The sequence below is a fragment of the Salvia hispanica genome, chromosome 2 (assembly GCF_029641045.1).
Source record: "Salvia hispanica isolate PSC_SH4W2 chromosome 2, Shi_PSC_v1, whole genome shotgun sequence".
Lineage (NCBI taxonomy): Eukaryota > Viridiplantae > Streptophyta > Magnoliopsida > Lamiales > Lamiaceae > Salvia > Salvia hispanica.
In genome coordinates, this window is record NC_142693.1 from 19,661,097 (window position 1) to 19,682,448 (window position 21,352).

At 36.5% G+C, this 21,352-nt stretch overlaps 1 protein-coding gene and 1 pseudogene across 1 annotated transcript; both read left to right on the plus strand.

Moving 5' to 3' along the window:
- Positions 1-2,303: 2,303 nt before the first annotated feature.
- LOC125207506 (U-box domain-containing protein 30 pseudogene) lies at positions 2,304-4,508 on the plus strand (annotated as a pseudogene).
- Positions 4,509-13,159: 8,651 nt separating this feature from the next.
- Positions 13,160-18,742, plus strand: LOC125202406 (putative phospholipid-transporting ATPase 5). Its single transcript, XM_048100796.2, has 11 exons — positions 13,160-13,682; positions 13,963-15,410; positions 15,492-15,602; positions 15,683-15,959; positions 16,059-16,147; positions 16,209-16,287; positions 16,384-16,596; positions 16,678-16,803; positions 16,882-16,980; positions 17,073-17,264; positions 17,951-18,742. The coding sequence occupies exons 1-11, from the start codon at positions 13,272-13,274 to the stop codon at positions 18,617-18,619; spliced, it is 3,714 nt and encodes a 1,237-aa protein (XP_047956753.1). The 5' UTR covers positions 13,160-13,271; the 3' UTR covers positions 18,620-18,742.
- Positions 18,743-21,352: the final 2,610 nt, after the last annotated feature.

Sequence of the window (21,352 nt, forward strand, 5' to 3'; positions counted from 1 at the left end):
ACTAAAATAAAAGTAACCCATTTTTTTTTATAGTTTTATACTACACAATAAATGCAACAATAAATATATTAGTCTATTTAAATATCTATAGTAATATAAATATAATTATAATTTGAATTTTTTTTATTAGTTATTAACACCTTTAAAGAGTCGGGTATTTGGGTACCCGATTCGTCGGGTTTGGATACCCGGGGCGGGTATTGGGTTATCTGAAAATATATTGGGTCGGGTATCGGGTGGACATTTTAGATGATTTTCGGGCTTGGATACCCGATTTTTTCGGGTCGGGTATCCACAGATACCTGTATTCCCACCCCTACTGCTAGCTTCTGACCCTTTGATTGAACCAAGCACGGTCTCGTGGGACCCACTTACCATCTTATTTCACATTTCCTTTTCTTTTTTTTAATATAACAAAGATTAGTCATTGCTCGACTTGATTGATTAGACAAGATTCAAACACGTGATATATCGCGCAAGCTAAGGTCCGTTTCTGCATAGACGAGTCGATGAGCTACAGTCGGACACAGAATTTAATGTAATTATGAGCCAAATTTTACCATTGTTGTTTTAAAATATTTTTATATTTATAGAGACTTTTATATAATGATATATAAATAAATTTTAAAATGTTTTAATTGAATTTTAAAAAAAATTGAATTGAATACGGGCTAAAGCCATTTGGCCTCTCAATGTTTTTCCGCCCATGGCTAGCGTTGTCGAGGTGTGGCAAGGGGCAAGGGCGACTAAGACTACAGGGCCTAGGGAGATTTCCACTCGATCTCACATTATCAACTTTTAGGTTCCACCTCGACTCATTATTCCATCGTCCCATCATCTGACACTACTGTCATATCGCCTCTAAAGCCGATCAAGACAATATTAAGAACTAACCCATCAAAACCTCAATATATTTATTATTTTAATAATGATTTACGTAAAATATGATTTTTAATTTTCATAAAGAATTAATTATGAACAATGCCAAAATAATGACACGAACGCAAGCTTTAATTTATGTTATAGTTGATCGAGATGAAAGGCTTCTTTCCAACTATTATTGAAGAAAACTATGAAAATTTGAAAATTATAAATTATTCTAAAACTAAGAAAAAAATATCTAAAATTTAAAATCATTTATAGAGGAAAATTTTGATACAAAAGATTATTTTCGAACGGAGGAAGTAAAATACATAGGGATTGTTTGGGTTTATTAGTTCTATGGTCTGCTTGGGCCATTAGTATTATGCTAATTGAAAATGTTCAACTGTAACAAAAGCAATATATTTCAAGGCCCAAAACTTTTATGATCCGTAATTACAGATTTTCATTGCATTTATTAAAGTTTTTCTTTGAACTAAAATTTTGAGATGTGTTAGGTTTCTCTTCTACATTCTTATAATCGACTCATATTTTTTATTTCTTATTAAAGGAGAAAAACAATAGTGGTACTCCCTTCGTCCGGCACTAGGAGTCCCGGTTGATTATGTTGACTATTTTCATCCGTCCGACATTAGGAATTCCGGTTAGACATTTCATAGAAAGTGAAATAAAAATATTATAAAATAAAACACTAAAAAACACAAGTAAAAACACATCCAAAGATTAAAGCAAATAATAATACAAATGGTCCTACATTCCATTATCACACACTCCAATTATTACACAGTCAAATATTTTTTAAAACCCACAACCAACTCAATCGGAACTCCTAGTACCGGACGGTGGGAGTACTACTTTATTAGGTTGGAGGTGATTTAATTATTGTCCATGATTTTAAATTGGTGAAAAAAAAACTCATTTTCACTTAAGAGAATAGTGTTAATTTTTCACAATGGGTTTTATGGTGATTGGTGACGGTCGAAAATTAATTATAAAAAAATATTCTCTCTTTTCCATTAAAAATAAAATATTTTTCTTTTTAAATTATCCAATTAAATTATTTTAAAATTAAAATAACATTATTCTTACTTTTTTCTCTTTCTTACTTTCCTCCCTCTTTGTTAACTCATAAAACAACACTATATATAATTTCGATACGAAAAACAAATTTTTCATATTTATTGGAACGAAGGTAATTATAAAAATTAATTTAATACTTTGCTTTAATTTTGTTTTACTTACTGGAATGATCGAAAATCTTGATTTAAATAAATACTATTATCCTCAAAATTCATTTTATGAACTTCTCAACATTTCCCAAAAAAATATGCTAGTATTTTTTTTTGGTAATTCAAGTTTATTTAATAGAAGTGGATCTGGATTCTGGGCCCAGAAAGAAAGGAAGAAAAAGAGAAATGTAATATAGCCTAAGCTGGACCAGATTTGCTTTCTCTATCCTCACTTTCTATCTATCTAGTTATCTGTCCCTTTGCCTGGATTGCCTTTGAATCATTATTTGTCACAGGTTTTTGTCATCTGTGACTCACTTATTTTCTTGATTTTCTGTTGCATTTTGATAAAAATCCAGTCTTTTTTACCCTTTATGCATCTCTGTCTATTTTGATTTGTTTGCTCCCATTTTCTTCTCTGTTGAGTTCATCTCTATTTTGGGCTTGATTGAAAAAGATAGAAAGATTGATTTTTGGGAAGTGTGTTGAAGTATGAGTGTTGAATGATGATGGTGATGAGTCTTTTGACCAGTAAAAGGGGGAAATGGATAAAGTAGAGAGAGAAACCCCCAAATAAAGATGTCCCCTTCCCAACAGTTGTTGATGTAGAGCCTTTTCATTCTTTCATTACCCCCTTTTCATTCATACACATGTGTGCTTTATATATGCTTGAAATTCTAGGTTTTATTACATGTTGGTTGATAATTGAGTAGTTTTTTTAGCATAATAAGGTTTTTGGTAAGAATGCCTATGTTTAAGGAAGATGGGATTCTTGGAATTGAGGTGAGATTAGATGGGTGCATATTGGATGTAGATAGAGAGGTTAAAGATGGGATTTTTAGTGGAATTGTAGCTGGGAATTGTAACTATGTGGGAGGGGAGAAGTTGGATCTCAAGAAAATGATTGAAGAGCTGAATATGGTTGAAGTTCCATCTGTTTTCATTTGCCCCATCTCCCTTGAGCCAATGAAAGACCCTGTGACACTCTGCACGGGCCAAACCTACGAGCAATCAAACATCCTCAAATGGTTTAGCTTGGGGCATTACACGTGCCCCACGACGATGCAGGAGTTGTGGGACGACACACTCACATCGAACAAGACTCTCCTCCATTTGATCCATATGTGGTTCTCTCAAAAATATGTCCAAATGAGGAAGAGATCCGAGGACGCTTATGGGAGGGCGTCCGAGCTTCTTGGTAGCCTTAAAACGGTGAAGGGGCAATCGAGAATCCTGGCTCTTAAAGAGCTGAGGGGAGTTGTGGTGAGGCATTGTTTAGGTAGGAAGGCGGTTGTGGAGGAAGGGGGTGTGGCTCTGTTATTCTCATTTCTTGGCCCGTTCACCTCTTATGGTGTGGGGTGTGAGGTTGTTTCGATTCTTGTGAATTTGGACTTGGATTGTGAGACGAAGAGGGAGTTGATGCAGCCGGCAAAGATGTCATCCATTGTTGATTTGTTGAATGAAGGGTCTGTTGAGACTAAAGTGAATTGTGTTAGGTTGATCGAGACGTTGATGGAGGAGAGCGATTTTAGGGCGCAAATCGTCTCGAGCCATAGCTTGTTAGCTGCATTGATGAGGCTGGTGAGGGATAAGAGGCATCGTTTCCCCGGTCTTCGCCTACTCAAGCTCGTTTGCACTAGTGAAAAAGCCCGAGTCTTGACAGTCAGCATCGGGGCTATACCTCAGTTGGTGGAGCTGATACCGGCCTTGAATCCGGAGTCCGTAGAGCTGGCCCTTTTCGTTTTAGACGCCCTGTCGTCCGTGCCAGAAGGTCGACAAGCTCTTAAGGATTGCTCGGGGACTATACCAAATGTCGTGAAGCTGTTGATGAGAGTGTCCGAGAATTGCACAGAACACGCCTTGTCGATCTTGTGGTGTGTATGCAAGGTTTCACCCGAGGAATGCTCACCCGTTGCAGTGGAGGCCGGCCTTGCGGCGAAGCTCCTCCTCGTCATCCAGAGCGGCTGCAGCCCTGCGCTCAAGCAGCGTGCGTCCGAGCTTTTGAAGCTCTGCAGCCTCAATTACTCGGACACGACATTCATCTCCAAGTGCAAGCTAACTAGGACAATGAGATGAGCTGTTGATCGAGGTGGTTCGACGAATGTGGAGATCCATGTTGTACGTAAACGCACGCACGCGCCTTGGCCAATGCGGCTCGTGCTCGTGCGTTGCAATAAGGCACTAGAGAAAGTGTCATTGTAAAGATATTTGTGAGTCTCCACATTTCTTGAATGTTTGATGTTTGAAGGCCCTCCAAATTACTTCTGCAGATTTTGTATAAGTTTTTTTTTTGTTTTTTTGTTGATGTGAACTAGAGTGTAAAATGTAGAGAAAAAGGGGCGTTTGGGCTCCAATTTTTATATTTTTCAATTATTATTGAATCTTGAGTTGGTTTGATTGTTGATTGATACAAATTGAAGAATTAGAAAAAAAAAATACAGTGAGATCTCACAGTAAGTATGTAATCATAGGCAAAGGTACATGATGGGCTGGGCCCCATGATCCCCAATAATTTTGTAAATTTTAGAGATATTTTAGTATGTAAATAGACAAGATTTTGAATGACACAAGTTTTAATGTATAATTGGTAAAGTAATAGAGATATAAGAAAAGTAAAAGGTAGTGAAATGAGTGTTAGTGGATTGTGGATCCACAGAATGATGTATAAGTTTAGTATTGATTGAAAACTTTTCTTTTTGAACTTAATTTATTTTTGTGGACGGTTCAAAATGATAAAATAAAATTTGTCTATTTTTCGTGGACAAATAGAGTATAATAATACTTTCTCCATCTCTGAAAAGTATGCACTATTTCCGTTTTTGTCCGTCCCCAAAGAGTGAACATTCCAATTTTGGAAACTCTCTTCTCTCTAATGAATGGGACTCATTCTCCACTAACAATACTTTAAAATTTTTTCTATCTATCTTTCTCTTACTTTATCAATAATGCATTAAAATCAGTGTCATACTCAAATTCATACTTTTTGAAGACGGAGGAATAGGAGTAGTATGTTAAAATTTTAAATTATTAGTAACATTCAGTTACTTGAATTTGAGTAACACTCAATATAACTCCCTTATTAAACGCATGTAATTAATCCAAATCAAATAACACCCAAAAATTCAATTTTGAAGATGAAACTTACCCTTGCAAAGGCATCAATTAATTACTCCCAATTAATGACACAAACTACTATATAAAACAAATCAATCTCATCAAACAACTCCACACTAATACCTAAAAATGGCTTCCTACTCCAAAAAACTTATCCTCATCACCCTCATCCTCACCATCACAATCCCAATCTCAACCGCCCATAGAAGAAGATGGGGGAGAAGATCACCTAGCCGCGGCGACGACAAAAACGCGGAGCAATTCCTCAGAGACATTTGCTCCAATCACGAAAAAGCCGACGCGTGTCTGAGCCTCATAAAGGGGGACCCGCGCCTATTTGACAACTCAAACAGCGCTGACGCGGTCTCCGATGTGATTGATTTGGCACTAGAGAAAATTAATGCTTTTGGGGAGCAGCTCAACAAGTGGTACGAGGATACGAACGACAACACCATCAGAGAGAGGTATGGCTCGTGCGCCGAAAACTATGATGACGTCAGGGCCCACATTGAGGATGCCAAGAGGGACTTCGGGTCGGATGACTTGCGGAGCGTGGCGGACCGGGTTGACGAGGCTAGGGATGAGTTGGACCGGTGCAAGCGGGTGTTCGGGCCCGGTTCGATTGACCCCGGTCATGTTGAGAACCGGAACAATGAGATTGGGATTTATTTGGACATTGTTCGGGCTGCCACTACCCGCTTGGACTAGTTAATCAGATGGAAATATGAAATAATATGGAGTTTTATGAGATTAATTAAATTATTGTGGAAGTAATAATATATGAAAATATTGATAGTAGAATATTTGTTTTAAAACTTGACATAATAGTGATAGGACATGGTGTGATCGATCGAGACTATTAAAGCATAAGCATGATTGCTTGAATTTTATGAAAGGTAATGGAGTATAATATTTTTGTTGTTTCAGTTTTATTTAGTGTATAACAGAAGAAATAAATAATTGAACATTATTAAACTAAAATAACACCTCATTTTAAACCTAATTTTTAAATAACAAAGCTAGACAATACCCTAAAGTAGGGGAACATTAGGGTGCCATCATAGTTAGAGTGACAATGTACAACCAACCTCGTGCTGCCACGTGGCACGCTATCCAGCAATATTAGGGGCTTATCCAACAATATCATAGTAAGCGTTTTAGATGGATTTCCACAGATTGCTTGATAGTACTACGTGGATCGTTGTGTAGAGTAATGAGTATTGCTGTATAGGCTATACAACAAAATAAATGTATAAAAAGGCAATATGTCTATGTATATACTGCAACTGAAACATTCTATGCGTATACAACAATACTCAATAATCTACACAGCAATCCACCTACTACTATCATGCAATCAGTAAACGCATACTAAATGAGTATTGTTGGATATGCCTCTAATATTGCTGGAAAACATGCCACATGGCAATACGAGATTGGTGGTACGTTGTCACTTTAAACAGGGTTGTCATCTTAACATATACTCCCTCCGTCCCATTGAAGATGACTCACTTTCCTTTTTGGTTTGTCCCAACCAAGATGACCCATTACTTAAAATGGAAACACCTTTATCTTTACTTTATTCCCCCACTCTTACTTTACTCTCTCCTCTTAATACACAAAAATTAACTGCATAAAATCCCGTGCCGCCCAAGGAAGGGGTCATCTTCCTTGGGATGGAGGGAGTATATCACTAAAGTATAAACAAATTTTTTAAAAGAATAAAAATAATTAAAATAATAATATTATATATTAATGGGCTATCCAAATCTAGGGCAACTTGAAAATATCAGATTTCTAGCAGGCCAACCCGATAAGGACATTAGATTCGATCCAAACTCATTAATTTTGTGTGTGTTTGTATTAGATTTTCTTATCGTGTTGCTTAGGTCAAAACAATGAGCTCGGGGTTTACATGGACATGACTTGAGCTGCAACGGACGTTTACAATTATAATGATTTGGATCACAATTAAAATAATATTTTTAATAACAAAATATGGAATTAACTTCGCCAATTATGGAATAAAGTAATAGTAATGAATAGATTGCCAGTGAATTGTTTTATTATTTTTATCTGTCTAGATCTCAAAAAATAAACGGCTAATTAGGGCATAATACAATAAATTAATAGCTAAACAAAATAAATAATATGTAACAAGTATTTTCCCCTTTATATACATAATAATAATAATAATAATAATAATAATAATAATAATAATAATAATAATAATAATAATAATAATAATAATAATAATAATAATAATAATAATTTGTCAATTATTTCATAATCGTGTGCAATGTTTTGAAAGAAGCGTAGTGTTAAAGATCTTAGAAACTAATAGTTGTAGTAAATAAGAAAAAGAAATTGACAAAAGCTCAAATTAACTAACACTTAAATAACTCCCTTATTAAACGCATGTAATTAATACCCATTAACATAACTCATTTATTAAAAGTATGTAATTAATCTCCCACACTTCACAATTTGAAGTTGAAACTTACCTATGCAAAGAATTAATGACACCAAGTACTATATATAACAAATTTATATTTCAACAAATATTCATCACCAACAATAAATTCCCACACTACTAGTAAAATGGCTCCTTATTCACAAAAACTAATCCTCATCACTCTCATTCTCACCATCACAATCCCAAATTCAATTGCCTACAATAGAGCAGAATGGAGAAGAAGAGGAGGATGGAGACGAGGCGGCAACGCAGAACAATTCCTCCGAGACATCTGCTCTCAAAACAACCGAGCCGACGCGTGCTTGAGCATCATCAAGGCGAACCCGCACCTATTCAAAAACTCTAACAAATTAGACGCGGTTTCCGATGTAATTAATCTAGCACTAGAGAAATCCAATGTGTTTGGAGACCAGCTCAACCAGTGGTACAAAGATACCAGCGACAATAAAATAAGAAAGAAATATGGCTCGTGCTCCAAGAATTACGAAGAAGTGAGCGCGTACCTCGAGGATGCACAAAGGGATTTTGATTCCGATGACTATAGGAGAACTGCGGATCGGGTTAACAATGCTCAAAAGGAATTGAAAAAGTGCGGGAGAGTGTTCGGGTCGGGTTCGTTTGACCCCGGTCATGTTGAGAACCGGAATAATGAGATTCAGATTTATTTGGACATTGTTCGGGCTGCAGCAACCCGTTTAGACTAGTTTCCGGTGAATTTCAAATAACAATAGTTTTGATTTTGTGGAAATATGAATTTAAGTTGGATAAATTATTGCTGAAGTAATAATATGAAAATATTCTTGCTTGTATCATTATTGAGAAAATTTTCCTTTTAAATTCGTACGATTCTATATGTTTCACTTTCACGTTGACATAATTGTGACACGACTATATGATCTAGACACAGAGCTAAGTATATTAAGATACCTGTTTAATTAGATAGATACGATAGTTGAAATATTAAAATAACTAATAATAATAATAATATAGTAGTAAATATTTTTTGTAATTTGGGTTTGATTTCCTCTAATAATTTTGCAATTTCGGTTTTTGTAATAATAAGATAATAATGATGATATATTTACTTGGATAATTTTTAAATTTCGGTTTTATATAGGGAATGATAGAGAAGAAGTAAATAGTTAGTTTAATAAATACTATTATAATAACAAAAATTTATCCAGTGAATATTTTGATAGCGTCAACAGGTAGTATAGTAATTTACTTCTTAAAATAGGACAATATCACTAACAAATTATTTTTAGATACTTGCAATTTGGATTTATTAATACTTTGGTACGTAAGTAGGTATATAGTAAGTTATTTTTAATTTAAAGTATATATTTGTGTCTAGAAACCTTCAAAAAGTATATATTTGTGTCTTATTTATGTTGATACGATGATTTGTTTTTTTTTTTTTATGGGAAAGTTTCATCCATAATATTTTATGGTTACGAAATAATAGATGGCCATACTACATTATTCATAATAAAACCGTGAAAGAAAACCTCTTAATTTATAACCGAAAAGAAATGGATATATATCTAAGTAACTCGAGTTTATAATGTGTGAATAAAAAACAAAAAATATTAAACATCAAAAGTTCAAAACTATTGATACTACGGTGTTTTCATTTTGTTTACCCATTTTATTATATATTCTTTATAAAGATTTAATATGTTTATTTTACTAAAAAAATTCGTATGATAATTTTAAGTTTTGAAACATCCCAAAAAGACAATGGAGGGAGATTAAATATTGACAACTTGGCAAAAGCGCATTAAAATTAAAGTGATCAATTTATAAAGACATGGCATTAATAATCTAACATCATAACTATATAAAATACTTAACGTAAGCAAACACTAATGACACAAGTTACAACTATATAACGTTATAAACAAATTAAATTCAAGAAACATTTCATCAACAAAATCATAAAGAAATGTAACATAACCTATAATAAAAAAACATGGCTTCTTATTTACATAAAACGATACTCATCGCTCTCATCCTCGCCATTACCATTCCAATTTCTAGCGCCCGATATCGAATAAAATCGAAGACCTCAAACGACGTCGTTCAACAATTGAGAGATCACTGCTCTGAATCCGACAGTGTAAGCATCGCCGATTGCACGATTAGTGTGGCGATGCAAAAGGCAGAGGCATTCAGCGACGAGCTCTACAAGTGGTACAAAGACACGAACGATGTGAAGTGGAAAGAGAAGTATCGTTTGTGCTCGAAGAATTACATTGAAGTAGACCGCAACCTAAAAATGGCGCGGAGGAGCTTAGATTCCGATGATTATCGAATAATTTCGGATCAGATCGATGATGCTAGAGAAGAACTGGATAAGTGCAAGTGCGAAATTGAGCCCAGTTTGTTTGAACCGGGACATGTTGTGGACCGGAACAATGAGCTCGGGTTATATTTGATATTTGCTCGGGCCGCAACAGGTCGTTTGTATTGGTTGTGACAAATTCAAAATATTACTATATCTATGATATTATGAAATTATGTGGACACTGCGTTATTTATCCAATTTTCATATTTATTACTATATCTATTGAAGTATTTTCGATTAAATTAATTTACGAATAAAAAACTAAAATTCTATTAAGTAACTAAAATCACGCAACTGAAATTAAAACATATGTAACTGAAACGAGCCCTGATTGATGAGGAAAGGTCTTGACGAAAGTCGGACACCTCAGATGGATGTCGTTCGTGAGGGTGTGGCCCTTTTCTCTCCAAGGTTCATTGGCCGTGAAGTTTGTAGTGGATGTCCTACCATCTAACATATCGTTAAAGACGTAAAAGTGGTTTAAAATGTTGATGTCTGTTGTTTGGTTTGATCACCAATGACCACATTTCAAATTTATATTAGGAATTTGATCCGGGTCATGTTGTAGGAGACCTAGACAATGAGCTCGAGCATTAGCATTGAGCCATCTAACAATAACAAAACGCCAATATAGTTGGCATATAAATTATTCCAAAAAATAGAATGTTATTTGTTAAATGAATTTTGAGAGAATTAATTTTGCATCTTAGCTCATTCTTTGAGTATTTTGTGACTCAAATTTAGTTCTTAGTAAGTGATTCTATTTAATTATATCCTATGGTGTCATTCTATTGCTTACTCATTATTATATAATTAATTATTTAAGATTAAATTAAAAAATTATTTTAATTAAAAGAACGACTATAACTTATTATCACATCATTATTCATTTAAGATTAAATTATAAAATTTCATTTAATAAACCAAATATATAAATATTTAATCATATAGTCCCATTATTCATAAATCTTATAATCTTTCAAATCAAATAAGCTATATTACTATATGGGTCATATTCTAATGCTTTTAGCACTCTAATCCAATATCAAGACTAAATCTCCACCCTTGGATTTTAAAATGAGTGGATGAGATTAAAGCTCACAAAATCTCAATAAATAGTAGACAAAATATCAACAAAAGGTATATCGTCATTATGTTATCATATGATAATTTTCGTGAGTGTTTTTTTATATCAACATTGTGTATTACAAATATCAACAATATGACATTGGAATATCAACACATTTTTATTGAGATTGGACATGCATAATATTGAGATTTTGCCTACAATATATTGAGATTTTTTGTTGCATTTGTTGAAAATAGCTGCTTATCAACATGTACGAAAATTGAAATATAATTTATCAAATTTCATCACCCGAACATCGTCGGAACATATGCAATTGATATCTCGTTGGAATCCTTATTAAATTATCTTTAATTTGATATATTTTTTGCAAAAAAATAATTTAAATTGAGAGAGTTACGTAAATTTAAAGATTTGAGATGATTTTGAGGAGAGAGAAAGTAGTTAGTTATAATTACTATATATAGAATTTGACATTAATACCCTTTTAATTTAATTAATAATTATTTAAATTTAAAATATATTATACTTAGCATCATATTAACCATAAGATCTTCTAATCTAATGGTTGAAAATTAGTCTCAATTTAAGATTGGTAATTAGTTAGCAATTGATTACGTCCCATTACTATATTATTATTGCTTGTACGGATAGTACAATTCAAAAAAGTACTATTAGTATTAAAATTAGAAGACTCACATCGATAATTCATCTTTATTTTTTACTTTTATATAATTTCAACATTTTAAAATATCAAAAACTATAGAGCCGGACTATATAGATACCACTAGGGTGTAGTAACTAGTACTAAGTCACAAGGATACAAAAATATACTGTATGTTTCTAGGAAGTCTTAATTAAGAATTGAAATTAGTGATGAACTGTTGCATTAATCATGATCCTCTTTCCCCATAATATTTTTATTTTTATTGGACATTTGCAAAAAAACTAACACCCAATTTCAGACTGTACGAATCAGCTTTATTAATTAATTCCTAGATTCTAGCCGTTTCAATTAAAAATTTAATCTAGCCTATCTACGACGTAACTTCATTTCTTGTATAACACATAATCTCGAAATCCACACTACAAAATCTGCTGGCCGTTTGTAAAATTCATTTTAATCGTTCATCAATATATTGTATCATTTTATTTTATCCGATATTTTTTTAATTTTTTTATAATAAATAAATCTTATATTCTATTAATGAATTTACTCATATTTCACTGTAAATTCAATACATAAAAAGTTAAAATCTAAACTCACATATCATTAACTTTTTTTTTACCATTCTCTTATAATTTAAGCTATTAAAAAGTAAGTAATACGTTTATGAATAATCTGATAAAATACTAAAATAAATGTCTCCCATTCCACTTTTATTTAAACTTTTTAGCAGTAAATTTCATATTTCACTAACCTTTCGTATTTCACTAACCTTTTTTGCTTATTTTTACTAATAAAGTTAAATAATTTACTAAAATTCATATTGGTCAAATATGAGACGGGACCAAAGTGAGTATTTCATCTATTGTAAAATCTTGGTTCTTTCACTTAAGGAAAACAAAATGAAATTTGCTTACTTTGTTTAAAAATTAAGCAACCATAAAATGTGGCTAGTTTTATGCCGGATTACATAGTGGAACAAGAAGATGAGCAATTAATCAAATCCAACAAGTCAAATAGAGAATCAACTAGCTATCACTCTATCACATGTAACACTAATTATTTTAATCTAATTAGTAATTACCACTTTAAAAAACTATGGGTTTTCGGATTTGTCAATGCCTTTTCGTAGAGATTCATGTCACTTGGTTTTTAGTGCTTTTTTTCACTATTATTTATGCATGCAGGCCAGCCTGATTGATCCAAGAAAATCCCTTGAATTAAAAAAATAATTATGTGATTAAATCAAGAATGACAGACAAGCATATATGAACAAAGTTTTGGATTAAGAATAATTATTTTTGGTAGTTTTTTTGTTTCCTTCTTTTCCCTCTTCTAACATCATTGTTATCTTCGAAGCTCTGTCACGATTGATTGTACAAGGAAGTGTCATCATCATCAACATCAACGAATCTAGTTTTTATTAATAGATGAATGGTGAAGAGAGAGAGTAGTAGTGAAAGAGAGGGATGAAGGAGAAGAAGAAGCATAAGCTTAAATGGAGCAAGCTCTACACGTTCTCGTGCCTCCGGCCGGGCGCGGACGATCAGTCGTCCGCGCCCGTGGCCGATCGGCTTCTCGGGCAGCCGGGGTTCTCGCGCGTCGTGTTCTGCAATGAGTCCCGGCTGCACAGGAGCAAGCCTTACAAGTACTCCAGCAACTACGTGTCGACGACGAAGTACAACGTCGCGACGTTCGTCCCAATCGCGTTGTTCGAGCAGTTCCGGAGGGTCGCGAACTTGTACTTCCTTCTCGCGGCGATCCTCTCGCTCACGCCGCTGGCCGCGTTCAACCGCGTCAGCGTGGTGGCCCCGCTCGTGTTCGTCATCGGGATTAGCATGGTCAAAGAGGCCGTCGAAGACTGGCACAGATTCTTACAGGTAATCAGTGGACTCGAATCCGAGACTTTAGCTGCTGATGTCACTTTCAGAACCTCCAACCAAAATATTAGAGTGGTAACTTTAGGACTTTGGCTTCGTGGCAAATTCGGCACGGGGCCAAAGTCCTAACCAAAAAATTCAACTTTCGACCTGTTCGTTCTGATTTTCGGAAAATTCAATTTTAGCTCGTTGCAACTATTTTTCGTGTTCGTTACTCGCTTAGGCATTAACCACTCTACCGATAGTCGAGAACACTGAACTCGATTCTCTCGAATTGCAGGATAGGAAAGTGAATTCGAGGAAGGTGTTGGTTCACGCCGGAGAAGGATTGTTTGTGCAGAAATCATGGGAGAATTTGGGGGTTGGAGATGTGGTGAAGGTCTCCAAAAACGAGTATTTCCCCAGCGATCTTCTTCTCCTCAGTTCGAGCTACGAGGATGGACTTTGTTACGTGGAGACGATGAATCTCGACGGAGAAACAAATCTCAAAGCGAAACGGAGCTTGGAATCGACTCTCTCTCTAGACGAGGAAGCCTCGTTTCGCGATTTCAGAGCTACGATTCGCTGCGAGGATCCGAATCCGAGCCTCTACACATTCGTAGGTAATCTGATTTTGAACGAGGAGACGCATTCGTTAACTACGGCGCAGATTTTGCTGCGCGATTCGAAGCTCAGGAACACGGAATTCGCGTACGGAGCGGTGATTTTCAGCGGCGGAGACACGAAGGCGGTGAGGAATTCGACGAGATCGCCGTCGAAGCGGAGCAGAGTGGAGAGGACGATGGATCGCGTGATTTATCTCCTCTTCGGAGTGATGGTTTTTATATCTCTGGTGACGGCGGTCGGATCTGCGGTTTTCACGATGAGATCGGATGTGGAGAGGTGGTATCTGCGGCTCCACGGCGGCGATGATGAGCTGTTTGATCCGGATCGGGCGGTGTTGAGCGGTTTTCTGCAGTTTGTGAAGGCGTTGATGCTTTACGGCTACTTGATTCCGATCTCTCTGTATGTGTCGATTGAGGTGGTGAAGGTGCTGCAGGCGATGATGATCAACAATGATTTAGCGATGTATGATGAGGCGACGGGGAAGGCTGTGGAGGCGAGGACGTCTAATCTGAACGAGGAGCTCGGGCAGGTGGAGATGATCTTATCGGATAAGACGGGGACGCTGACGTGTAATCAGATGGAGTTTAGGAAGTGTTCGATTGAGGGGATTTCTTTTGGTGGTGAGGTGACTGAGGTTGATTTAGCTGCTTCTAGGAGGATGAACATTGATGTGGAGAGGCATAGGTTTAGTTTGGACGGCGCCTCTGATTCGACCGCGAGGAGTGTTGAGATGTTTGATCTGTTTACTGCGGATGGGAGCACGGAGAAGGAAGGTTTGAGTGGCGGAGGTGGTGGTGGTGGAGGGAAAGGGAGGGATTCGAGGGTGTCGGTTTCGGAGAAGGAGAGGGGGGTTAAGGGGTTTAACTTTAGGGATGGGAGGTTGATGGATAAGATGTGGATTTACAGGTCTAATGTGGGGGAGATGGTGATGTTTTTTAGGGTGATGGCTCTTTGCCATACTGGGATTCCGGTTGAGGGGGAGGCGGGGTACGAGGCTGAGTCGCCTGAGGAGGTCGCGTTTCTTGTTGCAGCCAGGGAGTTCGGGTTTAGGTTTTGTCAGAGGACTCAGTCTGCTATGGTTGTTGAGGAGGTTGATCCTATGTCAGGGGTGGAGGTGATGAGGTGTGTGTGTGATGCAATGCTGCTTTGGTTTGTGTTTATGTGTGTGTTTTTGTGCGTAACAAAGTGTCAATTTGTGTGTAGGGAATATAAGCTTTTAAATTTGTTGGAGTTCAATAGCTCAAGGAAGAGAATGTCTGTGATAGTGAGGAATGAAGATGGTGAAATCTTCCTTTTCTGCAAAGGGGCTGATGAGTATGTTCTTTTGTTATCAGAGAGAGGGATTTTGGTTCAATTTTGTGTGTGTTGTGTAATGATTTGGTGTGTGTGTGTAGGGTTATCTTTGATAGGCTGAGCGACGGCGGGAGGACGTACCAGCAAGCAACGGTGATGCACCTGTCGAACTATGCAGAAGATGGGCTCCGGACAATGGTGTTCTCCTACAGAAGAGTAGGTGCCTCTGAGTACGAGAAGTGGAGCGGGGTGTTTGCCAAGGCAAAGGCCGCTGTAGGCCCGGAGCGAGACGAGCTGCTCGAGAGTGCATCCGATATGATAGAGAGGGATCTCATCCTGCTAGGTGCTGTGGCAGTTGAAGATAAGCTCCAGAGAGGGGTGTGTGTCAATCTTGAGATTCTGTTAGTTATTTATTATTCGATTTCGAAGTATGATGTGTTTTTCTATTTTCGATTTTTCGATTTTGGTTGGTCACAGGTTCCTGAATGCATAGATAAGCTAGCACAAGCAGGGCTGAAGATTTGGTTACTAACTGGTGACAAGAAGGAGACAGCAGTGAATATAGGGTGAGACCTTCTTCATTGTCTTTTTCGTCGAAAATCCCTATTGATCCGCCTGTTTTTGCAGATTCGCCTGCAGTTTGCTCCGCCACGACATGGAGCAGCTCCATCTCTCCACGAGCAACGAGGTGCGGATGAAGGCGAAGGTCGGTCTTACACTCAAAAAATCCAATCTTCATCATTCTTGGATGATAAAAATGCTTGAATTTGGGATGAAAGACTCTTTGTTTTTAGTTTTTCAGGATGCAAAGGAAGAAATTATGATCCAATTGCAAAGATTCAACCAATTGTTTATTGAAGAAGACATAGGAGAAAAATCCCCTTTTGCTCTTGTGGTGGATGGAAAGGCTCTGGAGCTGTGTCTGAACACCAATCTGTCTGAAAAGTTCTTGTCGGTTGCTATGAACTGCGACGTCGTCATATGCTGCCGCGTCTCCCCCAAGCAGAAGGCATCGGTAGGGAGAGGGTCGTGTTTCTCTTGATCTTTTCTTGGCCTAATGGGTGCTGTTTAGCTCATTGAACGTCATTTTTTTCAGATCACGAGGAGGGTGAAGGAGTACTCGGGAAAGACGATCTTGGCCATCGGAGATGGAGCCAACGACGTTGGCATGATTCAGGAAGCTGATATTGGAGTTGGGATAAGTGGGATGGAAGGAATGCAGGTGTTTTTTCAGTTAGTTTTTTGCCATATTATTGTGTGTTTGTGTGTGTTTTTATGATGTTTTTGCATATGCTTGCAGGCAGTGATGGCAAGTGATTTCTCATTGCCTGAATTTCGATTTTTGGAGAGATTGTTGATCATCCACGGCCAATGGTGTTATAGAAGGATTTCTAAGATGGTGATAATTTAATTTGTTACAAAATATTCAATTTTTATTTCATGCTTAAATAAAAATGTGACAGAAACCTGATTTTTATGATTGTTTTGCAGATTCTTTACTTTGTGTACAAAAATGTGGCGTTTGGGCTGACGCTGTTCTACTACAACGTTTTCACCGGCTTCTCGGGGCAAGAGTTTTACGACGATTGGTACATGGTGATGTTCAACGTGCTCCTAACCTCGTTGCCCGTCGTCGCCCTCGGCGTCCTAGAGCAAGACGTCTCGTCCGATGTCTGCATCAAGGTAAAAATTCGACTTCGAATCAATGTCCTTTTTACTCCGATTAAGGCCGAATCTAATTGAACGGTTCAAAAAGATCGAAGCGAACTAACCAATTCGGTTTTTGGTTGATAATCGAATAAGTTAGGTCGAAAACCAAACCGGTCTAACTAAGCTAAGTGCTGCATCCATTTACAAATTTAATGTTTATATTTTTGTCCATCCACCAAAATTAGCCTCATTTTCATTTATAATGACTTTTTCTTCTATTTTACCCATATTATCTTCTTTTTTCTATCATATTTTACCCATATTATCTCTTTAAACTTCATATCGTCCACCAAATGAGACTATCTTATGGACGGAGGAAGTATCAATCTAGCAAGTCCTGCAATTTTGAAAATTAATCAGGAAATCCATGAAATTTGAATTTTTTCACAATTTTCTAATGGCGGGAAGAATTGATTTATCTTCGTATAATTATAATATTGATATATTTATTCAAACAATACAATATTGTTTTTTTATAATCTTGATACCCTCCATATATACATTTTTAGGCTATCATAATGACCAGTATACATATATTTTTCGAGTGTCATATCAATAGTAGTATAATTTCATTCAAAATAGTTTGAATAATCGCAAATAAATCTAAATTTCATGATTTTTTCGACTGAAAGTTTTTAACTGAACCAACCGTTATGCAGTTTCCCGCCCTTTACAAACACGGCCAGCAAAACACATGCTTCAGCTGGAAACGAATCCTTGGGTGGATCTCCAACGCCATCCTCACCTCCCTCATCCTCTTCACCCTCCCCATCTCCATCCTCTCCCCCTCCGCCCTCGACCGCCGTGGCTCCCCCGCGGATGCCACCCACCTTGGTGCCGCCACCTACACCTGCGCCATCTGGGCCGTCAACTGCCAGATCGCCCTCATCACCTCCCACTTCACCTGGATCAGCCACTTCTTGACTTGGGGCAGCATCCTCTCTTGGTACGCCTTCCTCTCCCTCTACAGCTCCGCCTACTCCGATGCTGCTGCGTATAAGGTCTTCACGGACCAGATAGGCGCCGCGCCGGTGTACTGGCTCGCGACGCCGCTGGTGGTGGCGGCGGCCCTGATGCCGTATTTCGTGCACCTGGCGGTGCGGCGGTCGTTTTATCCGGCGGATGAGGATGTGATAAGGGAGATGGAGCGGACGGAGAGGGACGCCGTGGGGGACTCGGTGGTGTGGGAGAGGGAGCAGGAGAGGTCGAAGAGGGAGACGCAGGTCGGATATTCGGCGAGGGTGGAGGCGAAGATTAGGCATTTGAAGGAGCAGTTGCAGAAGAAGAGGAAGAGCTTCATTTTGTCTGTTACTAATAGTAGGCAGTGATGAACATTTCTTTTGTGTTGGTAGATTGGTTTGATTCAATGTAACTACAACAAGGCGATTATATGAGAAAATGTAATTAATTTTTACATATAAAGTATATCAATGCTAACTATTTTTAATTCAGTTTTTATATTACAATTATTAATACTAAGATAATAAGTGTACTAACACAAGATTGATGATATACTTATAGATGTGATAACTAAATTTATATGCTGTGTTGGTAAAATTATGTTATTATGTTAATAATGTTATTATACATTATTGAAAGTTTTGCGTTTTAGATTGAAAATTAATTTTATTATAATGCGATCACATTATTTTTTTACTTGGGGTTCCAAATTACACTAACAATAATTGCATATTTTTAGTGTCAGACAATTATAGAAACAAACCTATACATAACAGAGCTGCAAGAGAAATGAATAGATTGCAAAAATAGCTAAAAAAATTGAAATTATCAGTTATGCATAAATTTTGAATAAGTTATTAATGAAGTGCTATAAAACATGAATTCTTTATGTATAATTGATGTAAGAAATATAAAAAATAGTAAAAACACAAATAACAAGACTAATTTTCATGTCATTTACTTATTATTAACTACGTTTATATTTAACAGTATAAGTATTCATATACATGAAATGGTAAAATAATGGTACTATAAGAATGAAACTATATTAACTCATAATTTCACCTAGTTAAAGTAAAGCTATTAAATTTTATTTATGATTTAATTATGATTAATACTCCCCCCGTCCCACTTAAGATGACCACATTCTTAAGTGACATGAGATTTTAGGAAGTGTCGTAGGTGGAATAAAGTGGAGAGAAAAAATGTAGTTGAATATTTTAATGAGGAGAGAGGGGTTATTTCCAAAATTGAAAGTCATCATCTTGATTGGGAAAAACAAAAACGGAAAGGTGACTATCTTGAATGTGACAGAGGGAGTATGTTTTGTTTGCCGTGATAACTTAAATTTCTTATTTTCTTATCAAATAGCAATGATTTGTTGAAATTATGAGTGATTATATAATTTTACTCTTATAGTATTATTTTATCATTTTACATGTATGAATAATTATAATTACTATATAAAGGTAGCTATTAGCTAATAATAATAAGTAAATGACCTGGGAACTATTTTTTATTTATTTACGTCCTCATCTGTGTAATAGTTAATGAGTAAATTCTAAGATCAAAATATACGAGTAATATAGTATCATGGATTTGATTTGATTAAATTCATATAACTAAAAGAGAGTAATTAAATGAATTAACTAGAATGGAACACTGTAATAAAGTATTGGCGGGGTGTTTTTAACTAGTACTCCCTCCGTTACATAGTAATAGCGTCATTTTGTCATTTTAGTATTTTCCATAGTAATATAGTCATTTCCCTTTTTAGTAAAAGTCAACACATTTTTTCACACCTATTTTACTCTCTCTTACTTTTTTCTCTCTTCATCTCTCTATCTTATTTATTTTTCCCTTTAGTTAACTTACCTAACACAATTTTTCTTAATCTCTGTGCTGAAAAGAAATGCTTCCATTATTATGGAATGGAGGGAGTAATATAGTACTCCCTTCGTCCCAAGATAAGTGAGCAAAAACTTTTAGGCACGGGATTTAAGGAAATGGAGTTTTGTTAGTAAAGTGGAGAGTGAATAAAGAAAGTTAATAAAGTAGAGAGAAAAAGTAAGAGATGAAATACCAAAAAATAAAATGACTCACTTATCTTGGGACATCCCAAAAGAAATGTGAGTCGCTTATCTTGGGACGGAGTGAGTGCCGCCGCACTGGGTGGCATCATTCAATCCATCCGACCCCACTTATATCGCCAGATATAGGGATGTCAATCGGGCCAGCCACCGGGTTTCAGGCCAACCCTATTCGGGTTGCGGGTCAATCGGGTGCAGACTAATCGGGCTGTGATTTTTTCGGGTTATAAAAGTTTAACCCTAACCCTAAAAGCTCGGGTTTCGGGCTAGCCCAGCGGGTTAATCGGATTGCTACCGATAAAATTAACATGCGATCAATCCAATAAATAATGGTGGAAATTAGTTATATTTATAAAAATGTAAAATATTTAATTATGATGAATTTGAGATATATGCTTAAACTCAAACATAAATATGATCAAATACTAATATTTGAGATTTATGCAAAATAAAATATAAACATCACGAAATTTTAAAGCATGTTTTAGAAATTTAAATATATTTTTTTAGTGTATTTGAAGTTTCTAATTTATTTATCTATTATTATAATAAAACCCTAACGGGTGGCGGGTTAATCGGGCTGCAATTTTATCGACCCTAACCCTATAAATTTAGCGGGCTATGCGGGCTGGCACACAGGTTGCGGATTACATTGAAAGTGTCCACTATAGAAGAGCCGCGGCCGGGCCACAGGAGAGCCGCGGCTCCCTATAGTGACTGGGGTGGGCAGCGGGGGGGGAGGGGGTGGACGTGGGCGCGCCACGATCGTGGCCCGGCCGCGGCTCTTGGGCGGGAGCCGTGGCCCTCCTATTGTATTGGCCATGAGCCGCGGCTCTCCATATTTTTTGATAATTTTTTTAAAATTCTATAAGTATACACATTTTTTTACCTCTTTCCTACACAAATTCTATAAATATACCCGTCTTTAATTAAAATATAAATAAAATGGAAAAAATAAAATTTTTGGTGGCTTGACCATGTCCACTATAGTGGGAAACATGGGCATTGGTG

Bases quoted from the DNA above. Each gene is read 5' to 3' on its own strand.
- LOC125202406 (XM_048100796.2), top strand. From the start codon at position 13,272: ATGAAGGAGAAGAAGAAGCATAAGCTTAAATGGAGCAAGCTCTACACG. The intron at 13,683-13,962 runs GTAATCAGTGGA...CTCGAATTGCAG, and splicing joins ACTGGCACAGATTCTTACAG to GATAGGAAAGTGAATTCGAG. The intron at 16,804-16,881 runs GTGTTTTTTCAG...ATATGCTTGCAG, and splicing joins GTGGGATGGAAGGAATGCAG to GCAGTGATGGCAAGTGATTT.